This window comes from Mobula hypostoma, chromosome X1 (assembly GCF_963921235.1).
Source record: "Mobula hypostoma chromosome X1, sMobHyp1.1, whole genome shotgun sequence".
NCBI lineage: Eukaryota > Metazoa > Chordata > Chondrichthyes > Myliobatiformes > Myliobatidae > Mobula > Mobula hypostoma.
In genome coordinates, this window is record NC_086128.1 from 28,710,507 (window position 1) to 28,736,751 (window position 26,245).

Below are 26,245 nucleotides of genomic sequence, written 5' to 3' on the forward strand. Positions count from 1 at the left end.
TATATTTCTTTTCTCTCATTGTCCTTCGCTGTCATTTTTTATATATTGACCTTTCAGTGGGTGAGCAGTTAAGGAAGAGTGACCATAACTCCTTAACTTCAGGATAGCTATAGATAGGATAGGTACGGTCCTTAAATTGGAGTAGGGAAAATTACGAGGAATTTTAGGCAGGAACTAAGAAGAGTTAGCTGGGAATTCCTTTTTTCTGGCAAATCCACATCAGACATGTGGACAGTATTGGATGATCAATTGCACAGAGTACAGGAAAGATATGTTCCTGTTAGAAGGAAGGATGGGGATGGAAAGATAAGAGAACTTTGGATGTCCAGAGAACTGATGAATTTAGTCAAGATGAAAAAGGAGAAGTATGTAAAGCTTCGAAAGTTAGGATCAAACAAAGCTCATGAGGAGAATTAAAGGAGCCAGAAAAGAACTAAAGAAGGGAATTAGGAAGGCCAGGAGGGGGCCATGAAAAGTCCTATGTAAGTACGATTATCGTGAATCCCAAGGCATTCTATACATACATCAAGAGCAAAAGAATAACTAGGGAGAGGGTGGGACCACTCAAGGATAAAGGGGGAAACATTTGTTTGCATGAGGATAATGTGAGTGAGGTACTTAGTGAGTACTTTGCTTCAGTATTTACCAAGGAAAAGGACATGGAGGACCAGGAGATCAGTGTATAAATATGTTAGGGTGTTTAGAGGTCAAGAAGGAGGAGATGTTGGGTCTCCTAATGAGCATTAAGGTGAATTATTAAGAGATGAGAATGCTGGGGCCTTGAACAGTATCCTTGTGTCTTCTCCAGCCACAGGCGAGGCCCCTGAGGACTGGCGAGTGGCTAATGTTGTACCTCTATTTAAGAAGGGAACAAGGGAAAATCACGGGAACTGTAGATGGGTGAGTCTCACGTCATTTGTAAGGAAATTGTGCAGAAAATTCTTAATGATAGGACATATGAGCATTTGGAAACCCATGACCTAAATAGGGAAGAGCCAGCACAGCTTTGTGCGGAACAGGTCGTGTCTCACCAATTTGATTGAGCTTTTTGACAAGGTGACGAGAGAGATTGATGAAGGTAGAACAGTGGATGTTGTCTACATGGATTTTAGTAAGGCATTTGACTAAGTCCCTTTGGGAGGCTAATCCAGAAGATTAGGATGCATGGGGTTTGCAGTGAATTGGCTATTTGGATTCATAACTTGCTTGTGTATAGAACACAGAGGTGTAGTGATGGAAGTGACTTATTTGAGCTGGAGGTTTGTAATTACTGGAGTTCCGCAGGGATCTGTGCTGGGACCTCCGTTGTTTATGATGTATATAAATACATGACCTGGATGAAAATGTTGGTGGGTGGGTTAGTAAGTTTGTGGATGATACCAAGATTGGTGGAGTTGTGGATAGTGTAGAAGACTGGCAAAGAATACAAAGCAATATAGATCAGGTCCAGATATGGGCAGAGAAATGGCAGATGGAGTTTAACCCAGATAAATGTTAGATGTTGCAAGGAGGCAGTATAAGATCCTTAACAGTGTTGGTGAGCAGAGAGATCTTGGGGTCCAAGTTCATAGCTCCATGAAAGTGGTGATACAGGTTGATAGGGTGGTTAAGAAGGCTTATGGAATGCTTGCTTTTATTAGTCAAGGCATTGAGTTCAAAAATCAAGAGGTTGCATTGCAACTTTGTAGAACTCTGGTTAGGACACATCTAGAGTATTACATGTTCTGGTTGCCCCACTATAGGAAGGATGTTGAGGCTTTGGAGAGGGTGCAGAAGAGGTTTACCAGGATGCTGTCTGGTATAGAGGGCATGTACTATCATGAAAGTCTGGACAAACTTGGGTTGTCTTCTTTGGAGTAGCGGAGGCTGAGGGGAGATCTGATAGAGGTTTATAAGATTATGAGAGACATAGAGTAGACAGGAAGTATCGTTTTACCAGGATAGAAATGTCTAATACCAGAGGACACGCATTGAAGATGAGAGGGAGGAACGTTCGAGGGGGATGTGAGAATAAGTTTTTTACTCAGAGACTGGTGGATGCCTGGAATGCACTGCCTGGTGTGGTGGTAGAGGCAAATACACTAGAGGCATTTTAAGAGACATTTAGACAGGCACATGAAAATGAGGAAGATGGAAGGATATGGGTATTGTGTACGTAGGAAGGATTAGTTTTTGTTCTTTTGAAATTTACTTTTTAACTGGTTCAGCACAACATTGTGGGCTGAAGGGCCTGATCCTGTGCTGTACTGTTCTATCTTCTATGTTCTATATAGTGTGCTCATATCTTACTATCCCAGTGACTTTAAAAGAGTTCCCTTTGTTCTCAGATACCTCCTCACTCTGTCACCTCCTCAGCCCCCATATCTTGCCAACATTAGGCCTCTTCATCCTTTCTAATCTTTGTCATTGGTGGCTTCAATTTCCTGGGCTTGGAGCTCTGAATTCTCTCTTAATATTTCCGCCTCTCTAATTAGAGGTTTATTAAACTTTGATTTGTATTTTAAACTGAAATTTTGGTCATTTGCCCAAATATCTGCACCTGAGGCTCGGTGTTATTACTTTTGGTAACACTTCTGCGAAGCGCAAATAAAATTTCTGCTTGCTTTGGATTTCCAGCATCTGCAGACTTTCTCGTGTATATAAATACAGTTGTTGCTTTGGACTTTTACTTCAATTCAAACGCGTTAATTACATGTAAACATCAGGCAGCAACAGTAAGTAACATGACACTCCGCGCAATTCAACATTGTAGATAATGGAAAGAATTTTTCTGTACACGGTTGGTAAATAAAACGCAAACACTCTCGTACGGCTGTTTCGACACTGTGCAAGCTGTTTATGCGTTCTGGGGCTGTATCTTTTTGACGGAACTGTTTGGGTAATGCAGAACTGACTCTGTTCCGAGATTCTAACCATTGGAGGGCAATCGAAGTTTGCTGAATTGTTGCACTCTTCAAAACTTTGTACCTAATCAACAGCCTGACGTCAGTGCTTTGAATGTCAGGATCAGGTAGTGAAACTGACACAGGTTGTGAGTCGCGGAAGTGCTCTCCGCACGAGTTGCGAGCCAAGCAGAATATTCTTGTTATTTTTGATTTTTTAAAAAGGCACTCTCATTCAAACTTTTTATTTATTTTTATTGGTGGGGGCTTGGTGTTGGAGCGTTTTGATGAAGCAGTACGTGGGGGATCTGTGCCCCCGCAGGGACATAAACAACGCACAGAGTAGCACTGCACAGGAGAAGATGAGTTATCAAAAACAGTTCACCCACTCCATGGCCATCCGTAGCGAGATCCAGAGGTTTGAGAGCGTGCAGCCCAATGTATACAACGTCTATAAGTTGCTGCATCGCGTGGCCGATCCCTCCCTGCGGAACACTCTCCAAGAACTTGTTACGCGTCTTGAAGGTGAGCAGGTGCATCTCCCCTTGAGATTATTTCCGAAAACATGCCGGCAGCTTCGAGTCTTGTGAGGGAAATTGTCCTTTTCAGACTTTTAACGGTCCCTATTTAGCGGAACGTGCCCTGCCTTTCGGGAAATGTTTCGACTTATACCGTGAATGCGTAGTTAACTTGGAAACTTTATTTGAAATTCCTTTATTTGCCCTCATATTACGAGCTATCTCCGTAGGCTTCACCGATGAAAAGAGATTCTATCAACTAAGTGTAAATTTAATCTTGGGTACATGTTTAATCCTATTAACCAGTAGGTTATATTGGCCATTAAACGTTGCCCTGTATTCTGTAGACGGTGCTGTAATTTAGCGAAGAGCCCCTCTGTCTGTGTAAGAAATGGTTTGTCGGGAAGGTGCCATTTGTCTCCAAAAGGCGCCAGTTTTCTTTGCATTATTCGTCAGTATAATTGCGATAGTGACGTTTCCCGATGCTATGTTAAAAAAGAAAAACAAGATAACATAACTCGCTACATGTGTTCTGGCGAATGTCTGCTTGGTTGTTGAGTGCTGAGATATGATCATATACAGGATATACAGCATATGCTCATATACATGAATGTGTTATGTTTTGTATGTTTACTACTGACCCCATCGTACTACTTAAATCTGACCACACATCGAAACGCTACTGGCCGTGATTTTAATTAAAAAGGACATTATGTGTTTTGACATATATTTAAAATCGAATATTATGTGTTGCTAGTTTTGCTTTTTTTTTGAAGTTGGAAGAAAACGGGCCTTGAATTTGGTGTCTGTAACTTGGAGGTTACTGACTTGCACGAGGTTTCTTATGAAGGGTTCACTTGAAGTCCTAAAAAGTTTAATTTCATGTTAAAATTTAAAACGCACAAAGCAGGCAAAATAAATCCGAACGCAGTAATAGATGAAGAAAATAAGTTATGAAGAAAGGAAATTAATTGAAGAACATGCAGCAAGTTGACTTAAGTAACAACTCTGCAAATGTTGGGTGGAGTAATGACTGGGTGCAGTGAAAAGCTGGGTTTGACATGGGGTGGGAGAGATAAATTCTCAATGTTGTGCCTCCTTATGAGCATAACATCAACAGAAACCGCATAAAACGGGGTACCTGTCAAATTTAGTTTAACATTGACAGAGTGCTTTGTTCAGGAATGTCCTTTATTGTGAGGTATAGTTACTTTAATATCACTAATTTTCCCATTGTAAGGTTCTGATGAACAATAAGGTGAAGAATAATCATCAATCTATTTTTAATCATTACTTGACTCGCAGTGCCCCCCCCCTTAACTCCGCAGTCTCCCCTCTTGAGCATCCTTCCATTACACCACCCCACTATTGGAGCCTGTTCTTCAGTAGTCTAAACCCTAATGTGGAATTTCCTCCTCTAAATATGTCTTCCACTCTCTCTTTAGAAGTCTACCCCCCACCCAACCATCTTAAAATCTACTTCTCTCATCAAGCTTATGATATTGAAATGGGGAGCTGGCACAGAAGAAGTGTTGAGGTCAATGTAGATCAGCCATGTTTGTATTAACTGGTTGTGCAGCTGTCTATCAAATGTTGTTTGATTACACTCTAGTGAAGCACCTTGGGATGTTAAAGTTGCTATATAAATGAAAGTTAGTGCTCTTTGATATTTCTTTATTCTTATGTAATGAACATAATTTTTTTATGGACAAGACTCTGAAACCCGTTTAGTTTTAGATAGAATGAGTTGGGGAGGGAGGCTTTGAGGCATTTTCACTCTCATTGGATGCCAGTGCTCAACTGAATGGCAGCACAGTACAGAAGGCCACAGGGACAGTGTGGATACTGGATCAATAAACTCTTGTGCTCCATTCTACAGCTCTAACATCCTTCAGTTTGATCAGCACAATCCAACTTTCTGTGCTGAACAAGAAGCAGAGTGATATTTGATTAAAGCTTTCTCCTGAGCTGTGAACATTCTTCAGCATATATAGTACATGAAAGCATTAGATTGATGGGTTGGAATTTTCTTTTCAAACCTCACAGAGCAAATAATGACAGTATGCCTGTGTGGAATATTATAACAGGGAGTTACCCTCTCTCATAAGACCATAAGACATCAGAAGGGAATTGGGCCATTCAGCCCGTCGAGTCTGCTCCACCATTCAATTATGGCTGATTTATTTTCTCTTTTAATCGAATTCTCCTACCTTCTCACTGTAACTTTTGAAGACTTTACTAATCATGAACCTATCAACCTCCACTTTAACTATACCCAATCATTTGGCCTCCACAGCCATCTGTAGCAGATTTGCCACCCTCTCAGGCTAAAGAAAAATCCTCTTAATCTCTGTTCTAAAGTCATCTCCTCCTATTCTGAGCTTGCGCTCTCCAGTCCTAGACTTTCTCACTATTGGAAACATTCTCTTCGTGCTCACTCTATATAGGCCTCTCAATATTTGGTAGGTTCCTTTGAGATCTCCCCTCATTCTTCTGAACTCCAGCGAAAACAGGCCTGGAGTCATCAAATGCTTCTCATATATTAACCCTTTTATGAACCTCCCCTTGACCCTCTCCAATGCTAGCACATCCTTTCTTAGAAAAGAGGCACAAAACTGCCCACAACCCTCCAAGTGTGGTCTGACAAATGCCTTATAAAGCCTCAGCATTACTTCCTGTCCTGGCAGATTGATTAGCAACATGAGACTTGTCCATGACATTTCTATGGGGTTCTAGAACTCCATTAGCATTCTTCTTCATGAGCACCGATTCCTTTTGGAAGGTGTATGCAAATTTGCATGTTTAACATGCACAGGGATGGGCTTGGACTTCATGCTACTGTCAGTCCTTAGAGTTACAGAAAATTGCAGTATTGATGAGGCTTTTCAGCCCATCATCTTCATCCTTCTTGACTTAACAAAACATAATCTCATTTCTTAGCTCTTGGCCACTAGCTCTTCAAGTACACATTTAAGCCCTTTTTAAATGTGGAGAGGGGTTTTTGCTTCCACCACTCTTTCAGGCAGTGGGGTCCAGATCCTCATCACCCTCTGAGGGAGAAATGTTTTCCTTAACTCCCTCCAAACCACTTATCCTATTAATTTAAGCCTATGCCCTCTAGTTAGTGACATCTCACCAGTGGAAACAGGTTCTACTCATTTGCCTTGTCCAGGGCTCTTGTAACATAATGCATCAATTAAACTTCTCCTTTGCCTCATTTGTATCAAAACAAGCCACATCAAGTCAACCTGCCTTTCCTTGTAGTTAAGATTCTCCACCCCCAGTAACAACATCATATAGATTTTCTCTATATCTTCTCAATGCCATCACAGCCTTGCTGTAATGTAGTGACATTGCTTTGGCTGCAAACTGGTATTTTATACAGAAAACCAGGTACAAGGTTCTTGCTCAGGTACAGTGGCATTGGAAGGTGACCGGGATCCTTGCCACTGTACCAAAATAAGAAGTCAATAATTTCATCACCAAGCAAGTTAGAATTGTGAAATATATAATAAGTGAATAGCCATCCTTACAGTGGTTTATGCAATGGTTTTGGCAGTGACAAATGAATGCCTTGACTTGTTTGGCCCAAGACCAGAGTCAACAATGAGGCTCTCACCAAGTTTTTGTACAAATATGGGTCTCTGTGCTCTGTGCCCTGTAAAATTCACCATAACAAAAACATTGCAAAAAGCCATTCAAAATATTTAAAAGGAATGGCAGTGCCTGTGTTTTAATGGTTCGAGGGTGGGGAATGGGGATCAGAGTGTAGAAGAAGCATTGTTTCTTAGTGTCAAATGCCTTAAGCAGAAGCTGTACACGGGATTTTTAGAGGGGTCCTTGAAGCAAATACACATTACAGACATATGTCCAAATACTTGAGCAATACATACTAAATGCTTGAGAAACTTCCTGATGAAGGGTCTCGGCTCAAAATGTTGAGGTCCTGATGAAGGGCCTCAGCCTGAAATGTCAACTGTTGATTCCCTTCCATAAATGCTGCTGAGTTTCTCCAGCATTTTGTGTGTATTGCACAATATTTACAGCATCTGTAGAATTTCTTGTGTTTGTGCAAATCCTTAATGTGCTTACAGTTCATTTGGAGGGAGAGGCTGTCTTCCCTTCCCCCCTCACCTTCCTATATCCATGGCCTCAAGAATTCTTAATCTGGATTTTGAGATCCATGGCTATCATGGATGTGGTTTTCACCCACTGTAGTGAAGCGTACTATAAAAACTGGTGTACAACTCAATAAAATTATTGCTTTTATAAGTGCACAGAACAAGAGAGAGACAGTTAAGATGTGAATTGTTACAAATATGATAGACTGCGGATGTGGCTGGTGGGCGGGGACAGGAAACAGAATAAAAGGTTGAATTTCAAACTGGGTGGTTTTGTGGTTCACTGGCATTTTTTTTGAAAGATGGTTTTAAACAGAAGGGAGATTGGTAAAATATTTTTTCCACAAACGGAACATTATAATTTCTTCTCTGTTTATTACTAAGAATGTGGAAGCATTTGCCAGTTTTCGTTACAAGATTTGAATTAAATGATCCTTGGGAAAGCCGCCTTCTGTAAATATTTAATCAGTATCTTGTATTCTTGTCTAAGGCTGGCACTGGTTAAAACTAGGGTGGCTGTATATACATGCAATGGTGAATAGTACCTCATCACTGTGTTTTGCTGAGTAATTTGTAGCTTGTACTTAGTTGGTGATAATATTACTTACATACTTAAGATTTTCTTTTTCTGTGTTCACTAATTCTGTGTAATTACTATTTTTTAGAGAAGGAAAGGACAATTCCAAAATATTTGTGGAGGGGAATGGGATGAAGACTTGCTCTTTATTATCACTTTCTAATACTTTGCTCTTATCTATTCTTACTTTTGCTAATATCACACCCTACAGACTACATTCTAATGTACGCCTGGGTATTGAACATTGGAACCCTATTATTAACACTGGTGCTTACAATTTAGCACAAATATTGTAGAGAATAAAACTCTTTTCCATAATGCCTTCCTGCCTCAGTAGACAGCACAGTTACCTTGAATTTGAAAGTTTGTGAGTTCAAGTCCCACTCCCAAAGACTTGAGCAGAAAGTTTTAGATGAATTTTTGTGTGCCATTTGTGGGAGTGCTACACTGTCAGAGTTGCTTTCTTTGAATGAAATGTTGAACTGAAGCTCCATTTGCTTTCTCAAATGGACATGAAAGGTCCCAATGATATCCATTTGGAAATAGGAGTTATCCCCAATGTTTATGTCAATGCCATCATTTATTACTCAACCAACATGAGTTGTTATCACATTGCTGTTGTCGGAGCTTGCTCTACACAAATTGGCTGCTGCATTTCCTGCATTGCAACATTGACCACCCTTCATGTGAAAGCACGATAGAAAGTTACTGCACAAATGCAAGCCTTTCTTTTTAAAGTTTCTTCATGCAGACATCTAAACATGAGGCAATGGTTAGCAGAAATAGAAATCTTTACCTTCAACTCTTTTCCCCCATCCCTCACTCTCTGTTTGCTCATAGAAACAAACTTTAATGTTTCACTCGAGCTGCCATCTGTTAAGATTAACTAACCAAGCACAGATCATGAATCAAGCTAGGAATGTTTTAGTCACTGTAGGATGTTAACTACATTAGATATATATTCATCTACTAAACCGGAAAGAATAGGGTTATTTAAAAATCTTATCAAAAACCTAAAGTTACCCTGACGTAATGTAAACATAGGAGGAATTGGGTATAATGTTGAAATGTGACTTTGGCTTTGTGAAGGGCAGATCGTGTCTAACAAGCCTGAGAGAGTTCTTTGAGGAGATGACCAGCCATATAGATGAGGGTAGTGCAGTGGATGTGATCTATATGGATTTTAGTAAGGCATTTGACAAGGTTCCACACGGTAGGCTTATTCAGAAAGTTAGAAGGCATGGGATCCAGGGAAGTTTGGCCAGGTGGATTCAGAATTGGCTTGCCTGCAGAAAGCAGAGGGTGGTGGTGGAGGGAGTACATTCGGAGTAGAGGGTTGTGACTAGTGGTGTCCCACAAGGATCTGTTCTGGGACCTCTACTTTTCGTGATTTTTATTAATGACCTGGATGTGGGGGTAGAAGGGTGGGTTGGCAAGTTTGCAGATGACACAAAGGTTGGTGGTGTTGTAGATAGTGTAGAGGATTGTCAAAGATTGCAGAGAGACATTGATAGGATGCAGAAGTGGCAGACGGAGTTCAACCCGGAGAAGTGTGAGGTGGTACACTTTGGAAGGACAAACTCCAAGGCAGAGTACAAAGTAAATGGCAGGAGACTTGGAAGTGCGGAGGAGCAGAGGGATCTCGGGGTACATGTCCACAGATCCCTGAAAGTTGCCTCACAGGTTGATAGGGTAGTTAAGAAAGCTTATGGGGTGTTAGCTTTCATAAGTCGAGGGATAGAGTTTAAGAGTCGCAAGGTAATGATGCAGCTCTATAAAACTCTGGTTAGGCCACACTTGGAGTACTGTGTCCAGTTCTGGTCGCCTCACTATAGGAAGGATGTGGAAGCATTGGAAAGGTTACAGAGGAGATTTACCAGGATGCTGCCTGGTTTAGAGAATATGGATTATGATCAGAGATTAAGGGAGCTAGAGCTTTACTCTTTGGAGAGAAGGAGGATGAGAGGAGACATGATAGAGGTGTACAAGATATTAAGAGGAATAGATAGAGTGGACAGCCAGCGCCTCTTCCCCAGGGCACCACTGCTCAATACAAGGGGACATGGCTTTAAGGTAAGGGGTGGGAAGTTCAAGAGGGATATTAGAGGAAGGTTTTTTACTCAGAGAGTGGTTGGTGCGTGGAATGCACTGCCTGAGTCAGTGGTGGAGGCAGATATACTAGTGAAATTTAAGAGACTACTAGACAGGTATATAGAGGAATTTAGGGCGGGGGGGGGTTATATGGGAGGCAGGGTTTGAGGGTCGGCACAACAATGTGGGCCGAAGGGCCTGTACTGTGCTGTACTATTCTATGTTCTATGTGACTGGACTTCCATTGATTAGTGCAATCCATTACCAGTTGTCCCTTACAAGGATGGCCAATAAGAGTGGAAGGTAGAGGTTTCCATTTCTGCTGTCCATTGGATGGCTACAAGAATGAGTATTAAAATAGGCTTCCATTTGCTTTTGCTTATGGAAATATCTATCTCATTTTGCTGCTCTCTCCCTGTCTGTGTTATCTTTATGTTTATGTGTTGCCCCTCCCCCCACCAGACTCTCAAGATGACTTTTATCTCTGCCCTAGTTTGTTCTAGTCAGAAGGTGCACACAAAGTAGTGTTTATAAATTCATAAGCATTGGCATTTTGTGCAAGGAGTTCAAATCAACAATTCTGTGTTTTTAAAGAGGAATATTGGGCTTGTGTACAATCAGAAATGTGCAAACCCAATCAGAAATGTGCAAACCCACTTCCTGGCCTTCACTCAGCAACCTTACAACAGGTAAGACATCTGCTGTATATATCGGCGGATGTTGAAGTGCATAAGAGAGAGATCATATTCTGAAAGTACCTCATCGCAGCACTCATTTCACATCCTGTTTATTTAGCAGAAGTAATGGTAATGCTTGGACTTAATAAGCTAATGAAATGCTGGGGAAAGTCAGGTGTTGACTGTGTTAGGAAAATGCTGACATTCCCCCCCCCTCATTGCTAACAGCTTATCATTTGACATCTTCACATTTATGTTTTTCTAGTGCATTACCAGTTAAGTCTCTTGAGTATTTATTGTTGTAATTCAAAATCTGGCTTACTGTCTATGGAAGCAGAATCTGCATCCATTGCCTAAAGGTTTCCATTACTGAACCTCTAATACTGTCTCCTCTTGTCTCTTGTGAGGTAAGCAGACGAGTATTCCTGTAATGTTTATCCATCACATACACTATTGAATGATGAACAGCATCATATGGGCAATACGATCTCGGGCAGAGCTATGCAGACACCAATGCAGGTGTGCATTAGATTGCATAAATTGAACAATACAAACCTTCATTGACAGCACATTGATGTCAGCATTTATGCTGAATGCAAGGCTTCTATTTCCCTTCGTCATCTCACCCTATCAGCATATCCTTTTAACACATAAAATACTGGAGGAACTCAGCATATTCTTTTGTTCCTTTCCCCCTTTATTAGTTTCCCAATTAATACATGCTTACTTTATGCCTACATTGAGATGCGATTAATAACAATGAAGAGCTTCCCCCCCCTCTTCCCGCTTCCCTTTTGCATGTCTCGTTGTATCCAAGGGAATCTGTAATGGCTGCTGGTAGAAAATGGCCAGACTGGGTGTTCTGGTCATGATGCTGAGGACTGCGATATAAACTTGTGCCTGAATGTACAGTGCTATGCCAAAGTCTTGGCCTTAGATTTTCTGTATGGTTTCAGATGCTGTGGCTTCCACAGAGCCTTGATCACAACATCATCAAGATTGTCTGGGATTACCTGGAGAGACAGAAGCAAGCAAGGCAACCAAAATCTGTAGAACAGTGGCAAGTCCTCCATGATGCTTGCAACAACCTACCAGCCAATCTTATAAATTGCATACCAGTATACTTAAGAGAATTGATGCAGTTTTAAAGGCAAAAGGCAGTCATACCAAATATTGATTTAATTCAGTTTTTTACTATTTACTGCTGTTTATTATGATTTTTTGATATTTAAAAACTTTTCCATTCATTATTCTTGAAAACTTCTTGCTTTATGGATTATTTTACATGTGCCTAAGACTTTTGCACAGTACTGTACCTCCAATAACTGTTTTTTCAGACATTAGGGGAAAATCTGATTTATCTCGTCCATCTGTCCTGGGGTTTTTTGAATAACCCTGGTGATAGTTTGTTGAGGGCAATAGGTTTAGTTACTTCAACTAAGTTGTGGAATGTGTATCACTGAACTTTCAACTGCATTCATGTCTATTCCTAAAAGGATTCCCTATCAGTCCCATTCATTCTTATGTGAACAAAATGAAGTAATTTAGCCACCCCAAGCTTATTTAGTGACCATAGCTGATATGTGTTCTAATTCTATATACCTTCTTTCCCTCATATCCCTCAGCATTGTTGATGAGCTTTTGATAACTAATGTCAGATTTAAAAGTAACAATTGACTTGGCATCAATTGCCATTTGTGGGAGGGATTTACAAATTTCTATACATTCAGGTGTTGCACTAACTTCACTCCCAGAATGCTGGCTCTCAGTTTTAGACTCTTCCTGCAGACTTTCCGACCTAGTGGGTAAATAGTTCCTCTCATCCACCCTATCTGTTTGCTTTAATCAATTGAAAACCTAATTCAAATTGTCATCTAACTTAAATTCCAGAGAATAAAAGCCTGTCCTTTGTAATTTCTCCTTGTACACATGTATACATGTGTCATTATGGTAAATCCACACTCCACTCCATCCAAAGCCAATGTATCCTTGCTCTTCCCTTTCTCCACCAGCATGATCCGCATGGACTTGTTGGGCCGAAGGGCCTATATCTTTGCTGTATTGCTCTATGACCAATATTTGCAACTGGGATTTGGCCAAAGTCTCCCTTCCTCAGCCAGTGCCTCCGTGCAAGCTGCTTTACATGGCAGTGGGCAGCTTACTGCAGCTTCACACATTATTCTACTTTGCATGAATGTGATCACCCTAGTTTGGCATTTGGCTTGAGCAGTAAAAGCAATTATACTATGTCTTTACCTAGTTGTCTAGTAGGCCTCAGCAATCTATCGATACTAACTTCAAACTCCCACTCATGCTCATTTCTGAAAATCCTCTCCATTGTGCATTCTCTTGCCTTATTTAACCTCCCAAATGCACAAGCCTACCTGTACTATAATCAAGGTCATGTCACCGGATGACTCTAATATTTTTTTGGGGGGGATGTTGTGTATTTCCTCATATTTAAATAGAAACTAAAAACCTTTATTAGCAGGATCTTGTCCTTGAATAAAAGACCATTCCTAAAAGCCAAAAATTTTACAAACAGACCAATCTTCTTCAACAAACACAGATAACTTTTAGTGCAACTTTTTAATTTAAAAAACTTTCACTACTTTATGGACTATGACTACTTGAAAAATGAGAGATGTTGTCATAATATCACTGCATATAACTATTGCAAGAAATATGTGCAGATCTGGAGAAGGCGGCCTGTAACTTTTTGATATGTCAGCTGGCGACAGCCTTCAGTCGTAGTCCTGAATGTCATTGCCAGGGTTTGATTTTGTCACCAGCTTATGTCTCCTTGCCTATATTTTCTTCATTGATAGTGCCAGTTCCAACATGTAGCAACTCCAGAGTACTGGTAATCTGCACCCTGCTGTTCTCATTGCTAGCTGTGTTTCAGTGGATGGCATACTCTGACACATTCTATCCTGACTTTGGAGAGCTCACACCACCTCCCTCCCTCACACCGCCTCACCCCCTGTCCGTTAGACTCCCCCTCACACCCACCTTTTCATCACTCCCCTCATTCTGTTACCCTCACACCCTACCAACCCCTCATCTTCCTCTCACACCCCCTCACCCCACTCCCCTCTGTCCCCCACCACCTCTCTTCCCCTGCACCTCTCTCTCCCCCACACCCTTCTCTCTCCCCCTCAACCCTCTCTCCCCAGAACCCTCTCTTCCCCCTCAACCCTCTTTTCCCCCAAAGCTCCCGCTCTCCCTCCATGCCCCCCTCTACCCACACCACCCCCTCTCCACACACAACCCCCTCTCCCCCACGCCTTTCCTTTCCCCGCAACCTTCTCTCCCCCCACATCCTTCCCACCCCACGCCCAATTTCTCCCCACGCGCTTCTCTCCCCCACACCCTTCCCTCCCCATGCCCAATTTTTCCCCAAGCCCTTCTCTCCCCCACGCCCTTCTGTCCCCCACACCCCTCCTTCCCCTCCACACCCCTCCTTCCCTCGCTCTCCCCAACACCCTTCCCTCCCCACACACCCCTTCTCTCCCCCCACGCCTACCCTTTTCTCCCCCACACCCCTCCTTCCCCCCCTTCCACATCCCTCCATCCTCCCTCCACACCTGTCTCTCTCCCCCTCCCCCACACCCACTCAGGTTCATCACCCTCTCCCTTTACCTCTCCCTCCCTCCCCTGTCTTCCCCTTTCTTGACACAAGCACTAATTACACATGGCTGAGGGCTGTGAAGTTGATATTTCGTTTAGCTCAAATGACTTTTCTTCAGCCAACACAAACACAATAGATGAATGCCCTCATCTGCCATTACTTTCTCTGATTAATTTTTTTTCTTCTCTCAGTCTGACCTTTGTCACCAACAACTGCATGTGAACTGGTGCATATTTTGTACATCTTTTATTTCCTTTTTGAGGATATTGGTAAGTAAAATAGTATCAGGGCTGAGCCTGCTCCAGTAGTACTGGGGTTTTATGTGTGTGTCCTTTCCACAAATCTCTCCTCCTTGTTTTCTGGGGTTTTTATCAGTGACCCTTGTGAGGACCCTGCTTCACTGGGTCTAGTGGTGTCAGCCCTTTCAGCAGATTGTATTTGTTAACAGAGAGATGCAGGAAAATGTTGGTATTTGCCTTTTTCTAATCTCCCTCCACAGGTGCTTTGTAGATTCCCTCTGGCACAGTGACACCAGTTTAGATACTGCAATCCACTCCCTGGGCACTGTTCTAGGAAAGTAACATTTTATCTATGTATCTTTTAAAATTCATTTACAGCATGTGTTTGTTGCTGGCAAAGACAGCATTTATTGCCAGTTTTGGTTTGCCTTTGAATTGCTTGACTGTTAATTATCAACCACATGGCTGCGGAGATGCATGTAGGCCAGACCGTGAAGGGTATTACTGAACCAGTGCCATTTAATGATGATCTAATAGTTTAGTAGTTGCCATAACGGGTACAAGCTTCTTTTCTAGATTTAGTTTATCAACTCAGTTTAAGTTCCTCAGCTACTGTGCTGGGATCTGAAGACATGTAATTAGTCTGGGCAGTCACGGAACCACAAGGTTGTTTTTGCTTCTAGTACACTTGTAATACTGTGTTATGAAAGGTGCTGATTTTTTCTCCTTCTCACATTGATCATCTATCACGTGTTGTCTAAACTGAAGGAGGAAGTCAGCATGAAAGCATAAATGTCCATCATTTAAGTCAACATAAACAGACATTAAACCCTCAAAAAACCTCCTGTTACTTGGTTAGCTTATTCTTTATTTACTAAACGGAAATCAGGAGGCAGCTGGTGAGAGATGAATTGATGCTTTCTCAACAAAAATAGCAATGAGAATTGATGCCACCTGTAATGGTGCATGTTCACCACATTGCAGGAAAAAATCATGGCTTTTTTGCATTTTAGCTGATCTATAGATCTCCCAGGTCCTAGGCTCCACCTGTAACTCAAATTCTTTTGCACCTTTTCATAACTTAGCATCAAATATGAATAGTGCTTACTTCCATTTGAAGCCATAGTTTCAACCACCACCTACCCCCCCCCCCGTGAAACTGTTGACCTCTACATTCCCTCATGATAAATCTTGCCATTATGTTCAAATCCATAACTTGGTGTGAGGAGCCAGTAGAATTGCTGCTTAACAGCACCAGTGATCCAGGTTCAGTCCTGACCTTTAGACTTATATGTGTGGCATTTGCACATTCTCCCTGTGACAGCATGGGTTCTTCAGTTTCCTCCCACCTTCCAGCAACATGCATGCTGGTAGTTTAATTACAAGGAGGTAAATATTGGAATATAGCATAGAGATGGATGGTAGGTTCTGGCCAACGGGAGTTGATGGGAATGTATTGGTTTATTATTGTCACATGTACCAAGATACAGTGAAGAGCTTGTCATGCCTACTGTTCTACTGTACGCCTACTACAGATCAAAGCATTACACAGTGCACAGAGCTAGAATAAGGAAAAACAATAACAATGCAGAATAAAATGTAAAAGGTACTGAAAGATTGCAGTGCAGGTAAACGATAAAGTGCAAGGTCATAATGAGGTAGATTTTGAGGTCGAGTCCATCTTACAAAGGTACATCTGTTTGTCCCATTCTCATCAGGGAGGAGATTATGTAGCATCCACGCCAGGACTACCAGACTCAAAACCAGTGGCAAGACTGATCAATATCTCCATACCCTCCACCTCCTACTTTATCAGCCACCTTTGGTTTAGACTCTCCTGTGCCAGCATCACTTTATGGACATACAATCTATCTATGTTTATAAGCTATCTTATGCATTTATATTTATTGTATTTTTTTATTATTGTGTTCTTTGTCTTACTGTTTTTTTTGTGCTATATTGGATCCGGAGTAACAATCATTTCATTCTCCTTTATGCTTGCGTACTGGAAATGACATTAAAGAATCTTGAATCGTGAAGAGTGTGTTAACAGTGGGATAGAAGCTGTCCTTGAGCCTGGTGGTATGGGGAGGGGGGAGAAGACAGAATACTTTCTGTGGTGCATCAATAAAAATTGGTAAGAGTCGACAGGGACATGACAAGTTTCCTTAGCCTCCTGAGGAAGTAGAGGTGTTGGTGAGTTTTCTTGGCCATGACTTAAATGTAGTTGGAGAAGAACAGGCTATTAGTGATGTTTACACCCAGGAAGTGAAGCTCTCAACCCTGTCAGCCTCAAAACCATTGATGTAATCTGGAGCATGCACACTGCCCACCTTTCTGAAGTTAATGATCAGCTCTTTTGTTTTAGTTGACATGGAGGGAAAGGTTGTTGTCTTGACATCATGTCATAAAGCTTTTCATCTTCTTCCTGTGACGAGAATGGGTTACAGGGAAAAATTAAATATAGGAATGGGATTACTCTATTTTATTTATTTAGAGATACAATGTGGAATAAAGAACAGGCCCTTCTGGCCCTTTGAGCCGCACTGCCAGCAACTCACCGATTCAATCCTAGACTAATCATGGGACAATTTACAATGACCAATTAACCTACCAACCGGTACGTCTTTGGACTGGAAGGAAACCAGAGCACCCAGAGGGAACCCATGCATCGCACGGGGAGGACTTCCGAACTTCTTACAGACAGCACCATAATTGAACTCCGAACTCTGATGGCCTGAACTGTAATAGCATCGCATTAGCAGCTACGCTACTGTGGCGCCCCATAGCTAGCATAGACAGTGGGGTGAATTGTCTCCTTGTATGTCATTTAGGGAAACTAGAAATATGGAGTTCCTTCCTTTAGTTCATTAGTCCTTGTATGAGGGGGAGTATCAGCCACTAGTTGTACTTCTGTGTGTTCGGTTCCATTGAAGCTATAGTATTTTCTGTTTTGTGCTAAGAAAAAAGGCAAGTTGCAAGTAAATGTTCCTTGGGTATTAATTTAACAGGAATATTAATTTAAGTGTAAAGGAAACATGCAAAAGATGTTAAATATACACAATTAAGCACAACATTTTATATCTTCTTCAATCCTCCTCCCTTGGCATTTGAGGTCCTCAGTGTGGTGGCTGCGGCTGGATCAAAACGATCCCATTTACTGCCTTGGGATATAAGAAATGCCTCAGACATTGAAGACCAAGAACCCTGGTAACTGTTGTGAAGTACCAAGGCTTGGGGATCACTCCAGAGAAGTTCTCAGACAAAACTTTCTGACATTACAAGTCTCATAATAAGGCTTCTCAGGATGCAGGAAGTAGAAAGCGGCTGTCGTACAGAGCAGTGAGGGCCTGGGTCCCATTTCTGTTGTGAACTGAGTTAGCCAGTCTGTATTAGCTGCTACTGTGGTTTAGACATGGTCCCACTTCCAGCCATGGTTAAGTAGACTCTGACAGGCAACCTGCCCACTTGGAAGGCTTCCAGCAGTGTGCTTGGTACTAGTTGAATCATTCATGTGGTGATGTGAAAAGATCACTGAGATAAATGTTGAAGAAAGATCTTGATAGTTTATAGATTATAAGTAGTGAACTTTGTAAAATGTTTGTTATCAGCCATTTTCACTGCGATGTAGCCTACACCTGCTTATTACAGCAAGCATTTTCCTGTATGCAGCCAGGCCCTTGAACATAGTAGTGTTAACCAACAGGACTAGTTTATTTCAACCAGGGTCTTCTGGGTGACCATGCTTTCAGTAGTGTTTGGTAATAGTGCCCTTTGTTCTACTCTCCACTTACTTGAAGTCCTAACTCTTAATAAATTCTGTTCACTCATCACTTTTGTCTTTGATGGCTTGCACTGATTCCTAGTTAATTTTAAAATTCTAACCAATGTGTTCAATCCCCCAAGGGTCTTGCCCTTCCCTGTCTGTAATTTCCTCTTCATTCTTTCAATTCTAGCCTTGTGGTGATCCCTAAATTTAGTTACTTCTCCTTAAAGGCTTGTTCTTCCTGTGCATGCTTAGACAAGGAAGCCAACACTTTTCCGATTGGTATTATTTAATATTTAAATGCAAGCTGTCATCCATCTATGAGAAACATTAGCTCAAACAAAATCTGGCAATTTGACTCTGAGAGGCATTGGAATGAGCCTGATACTATTTTGCCGTTAGCTTCCTTGTAGCAGATTTCATTGGACTGGTTGGCTGCAAATCTTTCCGTATATTTGTCTTTTCCCAAGCTCAAGGATGCTTGTAGTATCTGCAGGGTTTGTGTGAGGGAGCTCGGACTGAGCTGGGCACTTTCCTGGGCTAAATGAATTAGGGTCACAACAGCTTCCAATTGATGATTTTAGCACCACCCACCAGTTTCACACTGATCCTGATTTTAACAAACCTTTTAGCCGGCAGCAAAAGTATGACCTGAAGCTGACAGCATCCTTCTTCAAATCTGCAACCAGCGCTTATACTAGGCATCCAAATGTTGCCAAGAATCATCTTCACAGAACAGAGGGATATAAGGTCTTTTGTTTTCGGTCAGCCAGGTTACTGAACCATCTGTAATCAAGTCCTTAATGCAATTTTAACTCTGACCTGAATGGAGAAGTCATTCTGAGTTACCTATCAGGGCTAGATGGCAGCATTTTCAAGAATGTTAATTTTCCTTGTAGTGCCAGGAAGAGCAAGAATTTGCCTGCAGATTTTACACAGAGAAATCTCCAAGAAGCCCCTGTTTTTGCCATTGGCACCTCCGCTGATGGAAGTTCAGCTGACCGTATGTTACTGCCTGCTCACCTTGAGTGTGAAACTGACTAGCAGAGTTTGGGGAGTGCGGGCATTTGAAACCACTTGGGCTCAAGCTGCTTATCTTAGGGATTCGCAGCAGGCCAGGCAGCATCTCTAGGAAGAGGTACAGTCGGCGTTTCGGGCCGAGACCCTTCGTCAGGACTAACTGAAGGAAAAGCTAGAACTGAAGAACTGAAGATCTAGCTCTTCCTACAGTTAGTCCTGACGAAGGGTCTCGGCCCAAAACGTCGACTGTACCTCTTCCTAGAGATGCTGCCTGGCCTGCTGCGTTCACCAGCAACTTTGTGTGTGGCTTGAATTTACAGCATCTGCAGAATTCCTCGTGTTTGTATTTTAGGGATTACCTGCTCTCCCAATCTTCCATGCCTCCACCTGCAGATCACTCCCAGTTCAAGATTAAAGATCTTAAAGATTAGCTTTATTTGTCACATGTACATCAAAACATAAAGTGAAATGTATCGTTTGTGTCAAATCAAATCAGTGAGGGTTGTGCTGGGTAGTCTGTATGTGTCACCATGCTTTTGGTGCCAGCATAACACGTCCACAACTTACAAACCCTAATCCGTACATCTTTGGAATGTAGGAGGAAACCTGAGCATTTGGAGGAAACCCATACTGTCGTACAAACTCCTTTGAGGCAGCGTCAGGAATTGAACTCCAATTGATGATTACTGGCATTGTAAAGGGATGTGCTAAATGCTACACTCTGAAAACAATTTCTGATATTCCTCGCAGTGACGGCTGTCAATAATCATCACTTCAGAGCATTCTTTAAAATTCCAAGAATTTCCCATCTGATCTCAGTGGTGGATTTCATCAATAAACAACGTCTGCTAGAACCCTAGACAAGGACAGACGGTCCAGCACAGTGCTTAATTGGATCAGTGCAGGAGGCAGTCAGCTCTACTACTGATACCCAGCATTTGAAAATTGGAGATAATCATTTCCACTGAATAGAGCGACATAAGGTCTTTTGCTTTCAGTCAACCAGGTAACTGAACCATCTGGAATACTTCCATCCCCAGTCTCTCAATAAAGAGGAACCAGTTAAACACAAGATGTAGGTTCCAGTGTTGTTTCAGATACCTGGCTGAGCAGACAGAAATAGTCAGTGATCTCATGTGCCTTAGTCTGTGCCACAAGGTGTCAGGATTTGGCACACACTGAGAACTGTCCCTCTGAATAGTTGCCAGTTACTGTACTTGCCTTAACACAACAGTGATGGATTGAAAGTGGAGCTCAGGAAGCCCAAACATCTTCCCATTTGTATCTGTACATTGGAGCCCCGCAGCTACATCAAGCCTGATGTCAGCGTGGTACAGTGAGTGGAACCTATACCCTGAACCAAGTGACTGTGGGTCCACGTCCCTCTCGAGATGCTTGCTACTCCCACTAGCTTGTTCAGGGAATGCAACACTGAAAGAGCTGGTCTTTCCAGGTGGGTCTCTGAAGTAGTCACTATTTCAACAAGTTACAGGGCAGTACCTCAGGGTCCCTGCTAGTATTAGATCATTATTACATAGCCAGTTATGGGAGCTTGATCTTTGCCATTTTTCTTGCAGGAGGGGTAGTGCTGATGGTGTGCTATGCTCTTGGGAGGGGCACAGTATTGGGAGAATCAGTGCTGCGGGAGTGTTGTAGTATTGGTGTCGGGGGGCAATCTTGGGAGGACCTGGAAGGGATGTGACAGGTGCTTTCAAGCTGCAAATCCTTCTTTTAAAAACTTGCTCAAACTTAGTTTTAAGGACATTGGTTCCTTTGCCATTTCTGCTGACTCAACACCTAGAATAAATTTGATGCTAAAAAACATCTTGCTCTCCACAAGATGCAACTAACTGTTGAACAACACACACAAAATGCTGGAGGAGCTCAGCAAGTCAGGCAGCATCTATGGAGGGGAATAAACATGATTTTTCTAACTTCCAGTAATTACTCCTCCTCACCCCTTCTCTCTTTGACCGTTTCCCATTCTGACTCCCCTCTCACTCCTTCTCTGCTTCTCACCTGCCTATCACCTCACTTTGGTTCTTATCCTTCTTCCCTTTCTTCTATGGTCCACTGTCCTCTCCTATTAGATTCCTTCTTCTTCAGCGCTTTAACTCTTCCACCTATCACCTCCCAGCTTTTTACTCCATCCCACCTCACCTGGTCACATCTATCTAAGTGATGAAATTGAGAGAGAGAAGTTTGAGGCTCCAGGTGACTGAAGGATCAGGGGACCAGTTATCCTTCTGTTCTGTCAAGCTCTAGTGGTTCTCAATTAGGCCGTTATACCTTGATGCATTGATGGATAGTTTGGAGGTTTGGGTTCTGAAAGTAAAATTGTTTTAGCATTTCATACCGCAGAATGTTTTCTGCTTTAAAGTAATATAGTCTTGAGTTTGTATGCAAGAATTATTAGATACTCCCAATGGAGATCAAAGTTAGCACTTGACCTCTGAATATGATGTATCGTTTAGTCTGGTGATGGTGCTGAAGTAATTTTAGTGACTCACTTTCAAAATATATTTCAGACTGCTAGGAAGAAATAACAAAGGTTATAGGTGTTGGCACAAATACCTTTAATGGGAAATCTATAATGGCTAGGAAATTTGTTCTTGTGATTTAAGAATTCTAGAGAGCAGTTTGCACAATAGAGGATCAGAATGACTGTTGGTTTAGATAAGTGTGAAGTGGTTACCAGAACAATGACAACCAACAGAACGAATTTCTTTAAAGTGGCTCAAGTCTCTTGACTAGGTCAGTGAAGGGCATGGCTGTTTTAATCCACATTTTAACCCTTCTTTAAAATGTACAAAGTAGATTTCAAAGCTCTGCAAACTGAAACACAAGAATGTGCTGTCTGTTTTGCCAGGCCAACTTTCTCCAAATTCCAGCCCCTTCTTTGGTAGCTGGTCATTCTTGAATAGTGTATGGGTTCCACAAAATCTCATCCGGCTCATTGTGTATGAGGTTTTCGAACTAGATAGGCCATGCTATGAAATGAACTTTCAAAAAAGCATATAACTTATTTGACTCAATTTTCATGTCTCTCTGTGATCTTGCTCTACCCACTAACCCAAATTTCTGCAACCTCTTCCAAATCTATAGGTCGCTTCAATCTTTGGACATTTCCAGATCTGGTCTCTTGCACGATCTCCAGTTTTCTGTGCCACTGACAGCCTTGCCTTCAGTGATTTGGGCACTGGGCACTGAGCTCTGGAATTCTCTTCCTCAGTCTCTCTATTTCACTCTCTCTTCCTTTAAGAAGATGCTTAAACCTACCGGTGTATTCGAGCTTTTCTATTGTGGTTCATTATCAAATATTAGATTACAGCTCTTGTAATGCACCTTGGGATGATTCTTTTTGTGAGGGGTTTTGTGTAATTGCTAAGTGTTACTGTATTCTTGAAGATGCTTTTTATTTTGTCCAGTTTTGCCAGTGAACATGGGGACAAACCTCAAGCATGTTGCAGCTGCTTTCCTTCCATAAGCTTTGATATAATTTGAGAAAAAATAGTATTATCAGCAGGGAATTGCTAAACAGTAAGACGGAGCGTTATTCATTAACTTTATATCTAAAGGCCACAACTCCTTGCATTTCCATACCTCCATTTTACCCCTAATTATCCAAAAATGCTTCAGAAGCATTGACAGATAGAATCAAATTCAAGATAGTTTAATGTCATTTCCAGTACACAAGTGAAAGGAGAATGAAATAATTATTTTTCTGGGTCCGATGCAGCACAGAAAAGACAATAAGATAAAGAACACCACAATAAAAAAATCACAATAAATATAAACATAGAAACATAGAAACATAGAAAATAGGTGCAGGAGTAGGCCATTCGGCCCTTCGAGCCTGCACCGCCATTTATTATGATCATGGCTGATCATCCAACTCAGAACCCAGCCTTCCCTCCATACCCCCTGACCCCTGTAGCCACAAGGGCCATATCTAACTTCCTTTTAAACATAGCTAATGAACTGGCCTCAACAGTTTGCTGTGGCAGAGAATTCCACAGATTCACCACTCTCTGTGTGAAGAAGTTTTTCCTAACCTCGGTCCTAAAAGGCTTCCCCTCTATCCTCAAACTCTGACCCCTCGTTCTAGACCTCCCCAACATCGGGAACAATCTTCCTGCATCTAGCCTGTCCAATCCCTTTAGGATCTTATACGTTTCAATCAGATCCCCCCTCAATCTTCTAAATTCCAACGAGTACAAGCCCAGTTCATCCAGTCTTTCTTCATATGAAAGACCTGCCATCCCAGGAATCAATCTGGTGAACCTTCTTTGTACTCCCTCTATGGCAAAGATGTCTTTCCTCAGATTAGGGGACCAAAACTGCACACAATACTCCAGGTGTGGTCTCACCAAGGCCTTGTACAACTGCAGTAGTACCTCCCTGCTCCTGTACTCGAATCCTCTCGCTATAAATGCCAGCATACCGTTCGCCTTTTTCACCGCCTGCTGTACCTGCATGCCCACTTTCAATGACTGGTGTATAATGACACCCAGGTCTCGTTGCACCTCCCCTTTTCCTAATCGGCCACCATTCAGATAATAATCTGTTTTCCTATTTTTGCCACCAAAGTGGATAACTTCACATTTATCCACATTAAATTGCATCTGCCATGAATTTGCCCACTCACCCAACCTATCCAAGTCACCCTGCATCCTCTTAGCATCCTCCTCACTGCTAACACTGCCACCCAGCTTCGTGTCATCCGCAAACTTGGAGATGCTGCATTTAATTCCCTCATCCAAGTCATTAATATATATTGTAAACAACTGGGGTCCCAGCACTGAGCCTTGCGGTACCCCACTAGTCACCGCCTGCCATTCTGAAAAGGTCCCGTTTATTCCCACTCTTTGCTTCCTGTCTGCTAACCAATTCTCCACCCACACCAATACCTTACCCCCAATACCGTGTGCTTTAAGTTTGCACACTAATCTCCTATGTGGGACCTTGTCAAAAGCCTTTTGAAAATCCAAATATACCACATCCACTGGTTCTCCCCTATCCACTCTACTAGTTACATCCTCAAAAAATTCTATGAGATTCGTCAGACATGATTTTCCTTTCACAAATCCATGCTGACTTTGTCCGATCATTTCACCGCTTTCCAAATGTGCTGTTATCACATCCTTGATAACTGACTCCAGCAGTTTCCCCACCACCGACGTTAGGCTAACCGGCCTATAATTCCCCGGTTTCTCTCTCCCTCCTTTTTTAAAAAGTGGGGTTACATTAGCCACCCTCCAATCCTCAGGAACTAGTCCAGAATCTAACGAGTTTTGAAAAATTATCACTAATGCATCCACTATTTCTTGGGCCACTTCCTTAAGCACTCTGGGATGCAGACCATCTGGCCCTGGGGATTTATCTGCCTTCAATCCCTTCAATTTACCTAACACCACTTCCCTACTAACATGTATTTCGCTCAGTTCCTCCATCTCACTGGACCCTCTGTCCCTTACTATTTCTGGAAGATTATTTATGTCCTCCTTAGTGAAGACAGAACCAAAGTAATTATTCAATTGGTCTGCCATGTCCTTGCTCCCCATAATCAATTCACCTGTTTCTGTTTGCAGGGGACCTACATTTGTCTTTATCAGTCTTTTCCTTTTTACATATCTATAAAAGCTTTTACAGTCCGTTTTTATGTTCTCTGCCAGTTTTCTCTCATAATCTTTTTTCCCCTTCCTAATTAAGCCCTTTGTCCTCCTCTGCTGAACTCTGAATTTCTCCCAGTCCTCAGGTGAGCCACTTTCTCTGGCTAATTTGTATGCTACTTCTTTGGAATTGATACTATCCCTAATTTCTCTTGTCAGCCACGGGTGCACTACCTTCCTTGATTTATTCTTTTGCCAAACTGGGATGAACAATTGTTGTAGTTCATCCATGCAACCTTTAAATGCCTGCCATTGCATATCCACCGTCAATCCTTGAAGTGTCATTTGCCAGTCTATCTTAGCTAATTCATGTCTCATACCTTCAAAGTTACCCCTCTTTAAGTTCAGAACCTTTGTTTCTGAATTAACTACGTCACTCTCCATGTTAATGAAGAATTCCACCATATTATGGTCACTCTTACCCAAGGGGCCTCTCACGACAAGATCGCTAATTAACCCTTCCTCATTGCTAAATGCATAAGATAACTTGTATACATAGATTGTATGTTCATAAAGTGACACTAGGCACAGGAGTGTCCGTACACAAGGTATTGACTGAAAATGATAAAGTAGTGGTGGTGGTGGTGGGGGGGGGGGTGGTGGGTTACTGGGTGGAGATATTGATCAGTCTCACTGCTTGGGGAAAGTAACTTTTTGAGGCTGGTGGTCCAGGCATGGATGCTACGTAGTCTCCTCCCTGATGGGAGTTGGACAACAATCCATGTGCAGGGTGGTTGGGATCCTTCATGATGTTACTGCCCTTTTCCGGCACCTTTCTGTAAATATGTCCTTGATGGGGGTAGGCTGGAGCCGGTGATGCATTGGGAAGTTTTGATTACCTGTTGTAGAGCCTTCCTATCTGCTGCAGAGCAGTTTCTGTACCAAACACTGATGCAGCTCATCAGAAGAATGATGCGAATATAGGTGTGCATAATCCAGCTCTCTTCAGCGTACTCAAAACATTAGATAGCAAGCGATGTATTGTATTGAGATCTTAGGCTAGTTGGGCAAAAGTATGAACAAAAAGCAGTTGGATTTAAGTACAGTACCA

At 42.1% G+C, this 26,245-nt stretch overlaps 1 protein-coding gene across 2 annotated transcripts in view; it reads left to right on the forward strand.

Moving 5' to 3' along the window:
* The first annotated feature begins 3,009 nt into the window (after window positions 1-3,009).
* Window positions 3,010-26,245, forward strand: part of LOC134340160 (arf-GAP with GTPase, ANK repeat and PH domain-containing protein 1-like) — a 185,663-nt gene continuing 162,427 nt past the window's right edge. For both annotated transcript variants that reach the window (XM_063037073.1, XM_063037074.1), the window contains exon 1: window positions 3,010-3,407. In XM_063037073.1, the coding sequence (XP_062893143.1) occupies window positions 3,170-3,407 (238 nt within the window). In that variant the 5' untranslated portion in view covers window positions 3,010-3,169. The remainder of the gene's footprint in view (window positions 3,408-26,245) is intronic.